At 40.5% G+C, this 13,434-nt stretch overlaps 1 protein-coding gene across 6 annotated transcripts in view; it reads left to right on the forward strand.

Annotated features, from left to right (window-relative positions):
• Positions 1-211: 211 nt before the first annotated feature.
• The window catches only part of astn1 (astrotactin 1), a 395,124-nt gene continuing 381,901 nt past the window's right edge, over positions 212-13,434 (forward strand). For 5 of the 6 annotated variants that reach the window (XM_034138228.1, XM_034138230.1, XM_034138231.1 and 2 more), the window contains exon 1: positions 212-564. In XM_034138228.1, coding sequence (XP_033994119.1) covers positions 258-564 — 307 coding nt within the window. In that variant the 5' untranslated portion in view covers positions 212-257. The remainder of the gene's footprint in view (positions 565-13,434) is intronic. The other variant, XM_034138229.1, reaches the window with a different exon arrangement.

Here is a 13,434-nt window from a genome sequence, read left to right on the forward strand (position 1 = left end):
TATCGATCAATACAGAAAAGGGGTCAACAGCATTAAAAACGCAATACAATCACACAGTGAATATTCAGAGTGGTATCTGCAAAAACCATGTGATTGATCATAGAAGAGAAACAAGGAGCGTTTGTTTTCCACACTGGGAGAGCCCGTCGGTGTATCACACTCCCCCTCGCTCACTGTGCCGCTCTCTCATCTAACGGGCTGAGAGGCTGAGCAGCCTGCGAGAGGAACAGCGAGCAGGGAAGAGAGAGGAAACGGAGATGGCGAGCATCAACATGGGGCCGAGACCGCTGCTGCTGCTGGGGCTCGCGTGGCTCCTCATGGCCGTCCTAACGCCTAATGTCCGAGGTCTACACAACAACGATGACCAGAACCAGGACTCCGAGTGCAAGATGAAGAGCGTCACCGTGTCTGCGCTGCCTTTTTTGAGGGAAAACGACCTGAGCATCATGCACAGTCCGTCGGCCTCCGAGCCCAAGCTCCTGTTCTCCGTTCGGAACGATTTTCCCGGGGATGTCGTGGTGGTGGACGACCTGGAAAACACCGAGCTCCCGTTTTTCGTCTTAGGTGAGCTTTCAGAAACACGGCGGTCTCCGCGGTTCATTAGCCGCCAATTAGCAGCTTAAAAACAATTCCACTGTTTATTATTACACTGGAGCATCTGTCTATTAGCTTAGCCCTGGCTCTAAACCCTGTCTCCACTTCTCTGAAAAACCCTATATGCTATTTATCAACCCGAATGAACAAGCAACGCCATTAATCGCGTTTATTTGTCATAAATAGTCGGTCAAAGGTGGTTAATTAGTTAAGCACCTGTTATTGATAACACAGGTGTGCTCAATCAACACTTAGCACTTATTTTGGCAATAATAGGCCGCATAGCATCCTTTAGCTATCAAAAGTGTATGTTTATTCAATGTATTTGTAACCAGCAATGTACAGATTTGTAAGAGGAGCGTCCCTTTTATGTCTTGTATTGTGTATTCTCCCTTAGCTTACACACGTGCTCGGTTAGCTACTGTATGTGTACGAAACTACTTGCTAACAAACTAGCACGTATGCAGCTAAACTACTCTCACTTTAATATAACTCTTAGGCTTAGCGTTTTCTCTTGTTTTGTGGTCACTTTGTGCTGTTAGTGTCATGCATGGGTTGTAATTGATTAAAACGCAACTTTTTTGTTGGATTTCAGGCTTTGTTGAGGCAACTTTATCCAAGTTTATCCAAGCAAATACTGAGCTTTTTCATCCGTCTGTCTCATTGTTGTCACTTTTCAAAGCAGTTTGTTTTCCCTTTCATACAAGCATTTGACATGGGTACTTTAGTTTTCTTTTAAAAGGGGGTCACAAGGGGATGAACTGATTACATGCACATCATCCTAATCCTCAAGTGCCCCATGACAATCATTTGACTTTCCAGCATATTCAGGCATATAGTATTAAGAGTTTACTACTGATATTCTACAGTACTGATAATTCTGAATTCATTTCTAGCCCTCTGAGCTAAACATCAAACACATCCAGTGATGCAAGGGCACATGCAATGATGCAAACTACATTATGTCATTTTCAAATGGACACTCAGCAAGGATAGATTGGTTGTCAGAGCAGCTATTGTTGTATACAATTCAGCATGCCATCTAAAGTGTTATGTACAGACAACTGACAATTGTTATGAAGCATCCCTTACAGCTGGGTTTCGTTTGAAAGTTTGTAGAATGCAATATCCTGGTTTGTAATTTATTTAAAACCAGATTTGGTAGCATCTGAGTTTAGCCTATCCTTTTGCCAATGACTCTGAACTCAGTAATACGGCCAAATTATTCTTCACACAGTTTAATTTTCAATTTAATTCTTTATTTTTTATTTAATCGTTTATTTGGCAGGGACAATGCACAGTAATGAACACTAAAAACATTCAAATGTGTCAAGCGTAACAGTGCCAGATTTAGCTTTGAGCTAATTTCCAGTTCCTCACATTAAACATTTAAGAAAATTACATTTTACAAACATAGCAAAAACAAAATACATGATATGCAAAAAGTGCAAAAGAGCAGCATACACAAGTATTTATGACATTGTAATACAATATAGCAGCAACGACATATAAAGTGCAAGAGAGGATACAAGAGCTACATAAAGTGCAGGAGGAGATACCCCTTTGTTAAAGTGCATTTAGCGGTGATTGCACGTCTGATTGTTTCTCATCCATTCTTTGAGTTGACCTTTGAAGCTATTGACAGAGGGACAATCCCGTATCTCAGTTGGGAGGCTATTCCACAAAGAGCTGCCTTTAATGGAAAGGACATTTTGTCCAAAAGTGGTCCGTCTACAGTGGACTTCACAGTCTCCTCTGGTTTCTGACCTAGTGCAGCGTCCAGTGTGTTTTTTGTGGATGAATTCCCTTAAGGGAGGGAGGGGGGGGCCAGTCCATGTAAACATTTATAAATAAAGCACAAACTTTTAAAAGACTTAAAATTGTCAAAACTCAAGAGATTGTGTTTTTCAAGGATGGTACAGTGATATGAATAAGGCTTTCTGTCAAACACCTTGATAGCTCTCTTGTACAGCTGTTCTATGGGTTTCAGGTTTGTGGCACAAGCAAACGACCAGTTTGTCAAACAGTATTCAATGTGGGATAGAATCATACAGTGGAGGTATGACTTTGCAGCATTGACAGTTAAGAAAGGTCTAATTTGTTTAAAATGTTGCAAGTTGAATTTAATAGTATTGGATACTTTCTTAATATGTTTCTTAAAAGTCAAGTCCAGTATGACTCCAAGATACTTGAAGTGGGAGACTAGTTCTATTTCAGCTCCGTTTAAAAACACATTGGATCCTTCGATTTTGACTGGTCGTTTACTGAACATCATGCATACTATTTTTTTTACGTTTAACTGGAAGCAAATGTTGTTCAGCCAGTGTTGAACCTTGTCCAAAGCATTTGAGAGACAACATGAGATAATTTCAGTGTTTGTCCCATGTACAAAGATGACCGCATCATCGGCATACATTTGTACATTCAACTCAGGACATACATTAGGCAAGTCATTAATGTACAGAGAAAACAGTAACGGTCCAAGAATGGAACCTTGTGGAACCCCAACAGGGTTCACAAGGTAGGGGGATTTGGCTCCGTTGACCAAAACACACTGTTTTCTGTTCGATAAGTAAGACTCAACCCACTGTATCGAAACTGCCAAAAAATAGAAATAAGTCAGCTTTGTAAGGAGCACTTGGTGGTCAACAGTGTCAAAAGCCTTCCTGAGATCAAGGAAGACAGCACCTACATATGGGCTCGTGTCCAACATACATTTAACCTTTTCCACAAAGACACAGTTAGCTGTCTCAGTGGAGTGGTGAGCACGGAAACCAAACTGCATTGGGTGGAGTGGAGCGAAACCTTTATCTAAATGGTTGGTGATTAGTTTTGACACCCATTTCTCAGCTACCTTAGAGACACAGGGGAGGATGCTGATTGGTCTGTAGTTGGACATCATTGCCTTATCCCAAGATTTAAAGATCGGTGTCACCGTGGCCACCTTCCAGGACGATGGAACTTCCCTAGTGCTGATAGATTGATTTACTAGCATAGTAATTGCTTTTATTAGACCATCGATATGTGTCTTTATAAAGTTGGTGTCTAAATCATATGCATCCCTAGCCTTGCAAACCTTTTAACCTTTTAACCCTAAGATTATATTTTTTACCTCAACCTCTGTTATTTCCTCCAGGTCAAAAACGGGGTGTGTATCCACAATCGGGCTAGGTGAGACCTCAGATGGCGGGAAGAGCTTTGTAATGTCCAATGCACTATTTATGAAATACTCATTGAGAGAGTTGGCCAACACTGCATGGTCTTTTATCAGGGAATCATTGATTTTTAATTCTAGAACATTATTTTCCTGTTTGGTTTGTTTACCTAATAGTTTATTTAAGATTTGCCAAGCGTTTTTACCGTTACCTTTCGCACCTTCAATTATGTTGATGTAGAAGTTAGTAGAGATGTCCCGATCCGATCACGTGATCGGGGATCGGAGCCGATCACGTGATATTCAAAAGATCGGAATCGGAAGAAAAAAATCGGGGATCGGGATTTTTTTTCTTTTTTTTTTTTTTTTTCTTTTTTTATAAAATATTTTTATAATTGTATTTAATGTTACAAAACAAAAATGACCATGTTCACGTCTTGAAGTCATCCTGAGGCCTTAGTTTTGGTTTAAAATTACACAACATCATGTATGTGTTGCTTCTTTTGGGCTTGTTTTCATAGACCTGGTTGCTTATTTCTCTCAAATCTGGCAACAGAGTGGGCAGGGCGCAGTGTCTAATAGTAGCAGTAAGCTAACAAGAGGCTACGTTCAGCTGGTGACTCGGGAGTCGGGACAGAGAAAATGTCAGGAGTTTGGAAGTATTATAAAATTGAAAGCGAAGGCAGTGTAACAGCCAGATGCAATGTTTGCAAGGCGGAGGTTCCGCGTGGTGGAAAGAACAGAGCTACGTTCAACACGACCAATCTAATACAAACACCAACAACAACACGACGAGTACACAGCGGCCACTCAGGTAACGGCACTGAAATAACCGACACTTTCAGAGACTTTTAAAAGGAAAGAGAAACTGCTCCAGAACAGTGAACAGGCCAAAAAATAACAGCCAAGATAGCTGAATTAATCGCGTTGGATGATCAGCCGTTATCTGTTACCTTTTTTTTCTCTTAATGCATTGCATAAAGATCGGATCGGGAAAAATCGGTATCGGCAGATTGTCAAAATCAAATGATCGGAATCGGATCGGGAGCAAAAAAAGGTGATCGGGACATCCCTAGAAGTTAGCTTTGGTGTGTCTTATTGTTTGTGTTACCTTGTTACGAGCATGAGTGCATTTCTGTCTGTCAGTGGATAGTCCGGATTTCAAGCTCTGCTTCAATAAATAGTTGGTCTCTGGATTTAATTAAATTCCTGCATTGTAGATTCAGCCAGGGAAGATGATGTTCCTTCCTGTCCCTAAGGCACCCTCTTCTTGAGAAGGAATACATTGTATCATTCATTTTAGATATAAACAGATTACTGTTTTCACCAATGTCTTCAGAGGACAGAGTGTCCCCCCAATCAATCATTTTCACTGCATCAATAAAACGTTGTTGCAGATTTTTGGGGATGAAGCGAGAACCGAAGGCAGGGGTTTTAGGTGTGGCCATGAACCTTTTTCTGTGAGTTTCCTGGTAAAAAGAATAAGATTATGGTCAGAAAGACCAGTCAGTAAGTTGTAGGTTTTAACTATTATGTCAGCTTTGTAAGTAAATACTAAATCTTTCATAGTCTTGGAGGTTTTGGTTATTCTAGTCGGTTGATCCATTAGTTGTATTAAGTTGTGTTTATCCGTGATCCGTTTTAAGTTCTTTCTATTTTGTTTATCATTCCAGTTTATGTTAAAGTCTCCTACAATAATTAGCTCTTTGTTGGAGTCACAGGAATTCAGCAGGAGTTTTACCTGGTCATAGAAATCCACCTTAGTGGTGGGTTGTCGATATAGGCAAATCATGGTGAGGGACATTTCCTCAGAAAGTGTGATTTCCACACCAACACAATCAAACTCAATATTAGCTGGGAGTGCAATCTCCCTACCAGTAAAGGTATTCCTCACATAAAGCAACACACCCCCTCCTTTTCCCTTCATTATATCCTGACATAGATACAAGAGTGGATGGTGACGACTGTTTTAGCCAAGATTCCGATATTCCAAAACAATCAATATTGGACTCAAGACGGAGATGTTCTAACTGTTCATGTTTATTGCAAATGCTGTGGAAATGTAAATATCCACTGAATAGTCCCTTCGGCTTGCGCCGAGGATCCCACACTATTTTTGCTTGATTCACTGTTTGACATTTTTTTGTGTAACAGTGTTTTTTAAATACCGGATTTCTAGGCTTTACCTCGGTGCCGTTGTTGACAGTGGAGCAGTCAGAGCTAGCTGTTGTTTTGTGGTTCTCTGTCGCTAGGCTGCTAGCCATCGGCGCGGACCCACAGTCCTCCGGCAGAGCTAGCTGTTCAGCTAGCTTGCCTCGTCTGAAGCCAGCCGGCGCGAGTCCACAGAGATCCTCCGGCAGAGCTAGCTGTTTTGTTAGCCGGCCTCGTCTGAAGCCAGTCCAGTGGTGTCCGGTGGTGCGAGAATCTCCGCTGCTAGGCCGCTAGCCCTCGGTGCGGACCCGCAGTTCTCCGATGGTGTGGAAGCTATCCGGCCTCCTCTGAAGCCAGCCGGCGGTGTTTGGATCTCCACTGCTCAGCCACCAGCCCTCGGCGCGGACCCGTAGTCCTCCGATGGTGTGGGTAGAGGTCCTGCTGCTAGGTCCGCAGCCATCAGCACGAGACCGCAGAGACCCGCTGGTGGTGCTAGTTGTTCTGCTAGCCAGCCTCTTCGGAAGCCGACTGATGGCGTGTGGAGCTCAGCGGCTGGGCCGCCAGCCGTCAGGTCGATGGAAAAGACGCCGGGACCCGGACACGGGTGGATATCTCCCGGGAGCAAGAGACACAGCAGGGCCAATAGCCCAATATTCTCCTCTTTTCGTTTTAGACCGTTTTTTTGTTTGAGAGAGTCTGCCAGGAGTGCCAGATGAATGAACTGTAGATAATATGCCGACCATGGCCGAAGTGCTTGATATTCAACGATGTTGCTGGTACAGATAATGATGTATCCTCAACATGTTGTTTTACCATGGGGGCAAGATGAGTGGTGTAGCTACACAGAGGTTTGAGATTTAGGACAATCATGCAGAGATAGATTGCTGCCACTGCGCCAGAACTGCCTGCTGCCATCTTGGAAGAGAGAATAACTGTAGTTTACTTTATTATCAATTGATCTTTGATGAATGAATGAAATTGCTCTTACATTAATTGTTAAAAGTAACATCGTTTCTATGCCCCCAAGATGAGTTCTTTATGCCAATGATGAAAAACAGTGAAGGCAGCAAATGCCTTAACCAGCAGGGTTACATATTACTTTTACGAAACCTTTCAAAATTAAACTTGATGTGACACAAAACTTTACCTTCTTCAACATTATATAAGATATATACCCAGTCCCATACAGTAGAAACTGTTTGATTTCATTTTGGAGAAATCCAGAAGTAGAAAATGTAGAAGTCTCACTGCTCATGTTCTGCATCGATGACTTACTTTTGACCGCTGTCACCATTATGCATTCAGTTTGAACGGTCATCATATCTGAATTGGCTTGAAGTCAATTGTCAATTGGGGACGTTCCCCTTGTGGCGCTGGCAGCGTCGTGTGCATGGAAAACAATTTGGCTCGTCTACTTGAAGATAAATCCCATACTGTATTATATACTAAAATGTATGTCTGTTTTAATTTACACGAAATGTTTGATTAGGTAATATAATGGCCTACTTTAAACAACAGTTAATTCATTATGGGGAAGAGGGAAATAAGCTCAGGCAAATAAACAGCACAGCAGATCTCTCAGGACTGCCGTTGCATAGTATCGAGTGTGCATTTGTATCTGACATTTCCTCATGTAACATTCTACACCAGGATGGAAAACTTTTAATGAAACTTCACACTGGGGAGCCCACAATTCCCACAATTCCACATTGTGAGAGACCCAAGTATAAACACTGGAGCAGCTGCGGCCTTTAATTAATTAATGTATTTCTTTTGTTTAATGCTTGATTTCCTTTGCTGTCTAACCAAACCTATTGTGTGAAATAATGGCAGCTTTGAATGCAAACCAGAACTTGTACTTGTTGTATACATGTCTTGACAAGAAGAAAAAAAAACAATTCACGTTAACATTGTGCAGCTGTATTGATAACCAGCGGTAATTACATTTAAAACGCTGTTTCAGCAGCATTTTGATAAGATGCTTGCTGACGGCTGTTTGTGTAAGCTCTAAACTCTTTCTAGTTAAGCATGCAGTTGTTGTCGCCTCACACTAGCCTTTGGCTGTTCTAGTCTGCATTAGCATAGCATCGTTATGATTAATGTTGTAGATTGTTCCTACCACACATGTGTCTTCACCATTATACAAGATGTGTGTGACATAATGCCAGGTGTGGCTGTCTGAGTGTAACACATAGTGTAGGAAAACTAAGCAGCAATAATGACAGAATATAATATCAGCAGTATTCCCTTTTTAGAAATGCAGAGGATCTGATTTTGGAACATCTTACAGCAGCATTTTTGTTGAAAATGTGGTGCCAATGATTGCGGTTGGGAACATTTGAATGTCCAGGACAAATGGGAGAAATTCCAGTCAAACATAATCTGTGTTGATCATTGAGCTTAGAACAAGCGATAGGAAAGCTTTATACATGACATCATCAAGTCATGTGGATTACTGGATTTATATTTCATTCTCCTCTCTCTGCTGGCCCACTTGGGACGGGATAATGGTGGTTACCGTGGCCAGTTTGGCCCAGTTGGAATCAATTTCACTGAAATTACTTAAGAGGGAAAGAGAGAGAGAGAAAAATGCACACGAGTGTGGTCATCACAGCCCTGATAATCAGTAAATCTCAACAGTGGATACGGTGAGGAGGAAACCATTTTAGAAAAATAAAGCTTTGGCTCTGATTTGGACCAAGAGTAAACACATCATTTCGCCCCTTGAATTGCTGTATTGGGATATTTTCCAGAGGATTTTCATTTCTAAACAATGATTTATGCTTTAGTCTGTGATAACTGTTCATTATTGTTCATGTTGTGTTTTAAGGAACACAGTCCTTTCTTCCAATGCTGTGTTGTATTGCTCTTGATTCTCTAGAAGCGACAGTCAGTCCATAACAAACACAAAAGAACGATAATGTGCTCGACTTGTTTTGTAACTTTTATGTAACTCCATGTACACGTAATAATGTTGGACCCAAACCTTTGTTTTTTCTTGTTTGCTTTTCAATTGCTTCATTGTCCAGCCACATGCTTAACATAACTTTGTAGAAATGAATACGCTATGCAAGTATAAGTTTGACTACTTTCTATTAAAGAAGTGTATTCACGCAAATTCTGAAGGATATGTCGTATAGAACAACATTCTAAAACATGTTTGAAAAGTAGAGTATATTATGCTTTAGGATTGGTTTCAGAAGTCTCATTTTAATATGTTTTCTTCTGTAACTGACAGAAGTTCAGCCTCAAGACCCTCACACTTCAATCAGTTTATTATAGAGTACTGTAGCTTACACAGTACCTCTCTTACCAGCAGCAGTGAGCCCCCCCCCCCCCCCCCCCCCCCCCACCCCTATCTCATCAGGACACCTCATCCTCAGCTAACCCCTAGTCTTTATTTGAGTGTTTGAAGACGTCAAAAAGAGAGATCAGACTTTTTAAGAGTCATGGTCTCAATGTTCTCGTTAGAGGCGGAATTATAAAGCTGCATGCCTCACTTTGGGAAGAGGGAAAAAAAGGAATCTTGTTACGAGTCATACTAAGATTGTTTTATTTTCCTGAGCCCATCCACCTCTTTGAAGTTAAAAGTGTATCTGTTTTTAAATGTGTGTGTGCTTTGTAGGTTGGGTGCAATTTAAATTCCACATTTTATTTTCAACTTTTACAGTGGCTCGCTTTTTTCTCGCCAAATTGCTTCGCTGTGAAGCATCCAATAAGCAATTTGAAAAGGAGCGATTCTGTGACTGACAGTACACTTTAGCTGCAGGACTGCAAGCCACTCATTAGTGTCAGAGAAGCCCGGCTACGTTATTAGAAATATACCCTTTTGGTGTTCTGCCATAAATTGTGCAGGAGGTGAGGTAATAAAGTCTCCCTCTGGGAGAGACTGCTGTGGTAGTGATTTGCACATCTGGGCAGGAGGCTTGGAAGGTGTCAGCCTCTAACTGCCTCCCATTCAAATCAGCTCACCGGGACAATAGAGTGGTGCAGTGATCTTTTTGTAGGCCGAGAAGTTGGCATTGCAAGGTGTCAAAAAGCAACAGGATTCTTACATTAGATCTTGGAAAGGTACAGGAAATGAGCTCTGTTGCATATTTGTTATGCTTAGTTTTGTTCAACGAGTAATCTACACATTAACACCATGTTTTTAATATTTGATGTCAGAAATAAATAGCTAATATTAGGCTATAAATGACATGGTGGTCGCATGACTTAATGTAACCACCGCTAACACTTGAGGTGGATTCCTGTCTCATTTAGCAGCTTGTGAGCACCCACAATCTTTAAGACACATACAAGCTTCAGACATAGAGTATACTTATGTGGCTGAACAAAAAACAACAGACCTTATTTTGGGCATCTAACCGACTCATTCAAAAAACATTGACTTTGAGAAAAGGGAAGTGCTAAAATGCTAACTTATTTTGGGGTTTGTGGCTCATTCCAGCACTACTACATAACTTAGCTTGCACCATTTGGATCCATTCCATATAAAGGTTACATTGTGGCCAAAGGTGCAGTAGTCAAAGGTGCATTTTCGTTCAACTGGTATTGAGATTTATTTTTTGATATTTAGGACATCGAAGAAGCTTCATGTTATTTCTCTTTGTTGAAATTGTTGTTATGCTGGGGAATATATCTTTGACCAATCTTGTAATGTAAATTATCCTTAAAAGACACAAGTGTTGTCAACTGCAACTATAAAATGACATGCATTGTCTGTTCATCTGTGAAACTAACCACCATGCTGTGGAGTTCCTGGAACAGTCCAATCTCTATCCTTTAATATCTCTTAGTAATACAGGGGTGCTTCTTTCTTCGAGAGGATAAGACAATGGACTAAATCTACGTTCCACTGAGCAATTAAAACGGCCTTAATATACTCCCGTCATAATGAATATTTTACAGAGAAATCTAATTACTGTAGATGTAGGATGTCAGAGACACTTTGCTAAGCTTAGTGAACACATAACTCATTTGTTAACTGGATTTCTGCGTTGACTTAAAGCTTGTTATCAGTGTAGGTGAGTTACATCATGCCAACAAAGTTTTTGTAGTTCCCTCTTTCCTCTTTTATGAATGTTACATAACTCTCCAAGGTTCTAGCACAGGGGTGGCCAATGAATCAGAGGTGAAGAGCCAATAATTGTACTGTGTTACTGCACTCCACCTCTTACACACAGGCACACATGCTGGGTGTATGTCCCCCGACTTCTCTCTCTCCTTCTCTCTCTCCTTCTCTCTTTTGCTCTCAGCCTTTCTGTGTGCTCCCTCACTCTCTTCCTCTGTGCCCCTCTCTATCTCTCACACAATGTAAATCTAAAAATGAACAATAATTGACACACAGACACACACACTCAAAGACACACCCTCCCATAGACACACACACCCTCTCACATACAGAAACACATACCTCGGCTCAGCCAGATTTCCTATAAATGTCACAGTCCATGATATTGAGAGAAATGGACTTAAACCTCTCCTACCATTATTAAGACCAGAGGCCAGTTATAGTCAACCATTAATATTGTGTCTCACACACAAACTCTTCAGTTCTTACTATGCATGTTGTTTCTTGAAACGTGCAGAGGATGTGGAAGGGGCTCAAATGCATGAAAGGGCACATTTGCGATCTTTGTTAATCATTTTATAAAAATATGCCTGGACTTTTTTCTCCCTGTCTGAATCTCACACACATATTCATGACAGTTATTTACAAATAAATGTAAATAAATGAAGTGTATTTTTGTTAATTCTCCTCACATGACATCTCAACTTGTACTAGGGCTGTGCGATTATGGCAAAAATCATAATCACGATTATTTGGGTCAATAATTGATATCACGATTATTACCGATTATTCATTGACTTTGAAAAAATCAATTTATTGAACTTTAAAACAAATACAAATAATAATTTGAACAGTATCTTTTTAACTATTGATTACCCTGCACGTATAATTCAACTGAAAAACCAATACAAAAATAAATAAATAATACATTTAAATAAATAATATCAAAATAATAAATACCAATAAACAAGATCAACAAATATTTTGGAGCGCACTTCCCCAAGCTACTAAACATATATAAATATGATAAATACAAATAAATGAGACCAAAATTAATTAGATCAAATATGTTGCAGTGCACTGTCACAACCTAGCAAAGCAAAATAATTGTTTTTGTCGATTATGTTGTTTTCGTAATTGTGGCAGGCCAAAATCGTAATTGCGATTAAAATATGATTAATTGCACAGCCCTAACTTGTACCTAACCCTCTGACTGACAGAAGCTCTGCTGACAGATGCACTTTCTCTCTTGTTTATTTCTTTACTGCGAATCACCACATTTGCGAGCCCTTCTGTGTCAGTAGCCAGCTTTCCGGGAGCAGGCCTTCTCACATATACAACTGCAAATTGTTACCGTTTTGATTTGACAACATTATATTATATTGAGTTATTATCTGAGTTATATTTCTGCCGATCGGAAGCAGATCTCTCCCTTCACTGTCACATCGCGAGTGCAGTAAAGCCCGCCTCCAGTACTGCAGGATCTGCATTCTGATTGGCTAAAGCACTTCTTTGTTGAAAACTCTGTGCAACGATTGGGCTGGAACTTGTGTGTCGTTAACCCTTTGTGAACTGGGATACATATGTGCAACAAAAACAAAACACAATTAAAATTCGATATGAACTGAGGAGCCGCATGAGACTGGACAAAGAGCCGCGGGTTGGCCACTCCTGTTCTAGCATATCTAGGGAAGTGGTTGCATTAATACCTCAGCGATTGGACCCATTTTATGATAACCAGGATTGGTGAAACAAGGATAAAAAACATACCAAAAAAGAAGCTGCTTACAATTCTTTAACTTTTCTGAGAATCGTCATGTTTTAAACGTCTCCTATGTGTTAAAGAAGTCTAGTGATAGTTGTCTCTAAATCATCCAGTGCAAACAGGAACTGTCAATATCTAGTTCTGCGTAGGCTAAATTGTTAACAAATACAGAATAAGAAGCCCTGAGCACAAGTCACTGAAACGTTGTATTTCCTGTGCCTTGCTTTTTCCAATAGCCTTGCACCTACATGTGGCTTTAATTAAACTCCCTCTACCGTCAACCATTCTGAACATTGTGTTACGATCAGTGAGGTCTGACCTGAGCAAGGACTCAGACAAGAGGGACTTAGTGTAAAGGGTTAATTGCAATGTTAAGCTGGAGGAATGTGAATGGCATGGATTCGGCTGAATGGAAACAGTCCTGAGCGTAGCAGGCAGGTAGGCATGGTGACAGTGAGTACAGAAGACACATGGGAAAGGGGAAAACAGAAAACTCAAGTACAGCCATGGCCATGACACGTTGACCAATGGTATTGAAGTGAATGTAGGCATGAGCCAGTGTTTTTTCTTATAGTTTTGAAAAGTTTGAACAATGCATCCTAGTAATTTCGTAACATTGAATGTTCATTCTAAGCAAAACTGCTATTTCAAATTCGATGAAATGTTAGTGTAGTCTTTATATTTCGCTGTGTTTTG

Source organism: Trematomus bernacchii, unplaced genomic scaffold (genome assembly GCF_902827165.1).
Source record: "Trematomus bernacchii unplaced genomic scaffold, fTreBer1.1, whole genome shotgun sequence".
NCBI lineage: Eukaryota > Metazoa > Chordata > Actinopteri > Perciformes > Nototheniidae > Trematomus > Trematomus bernacchii.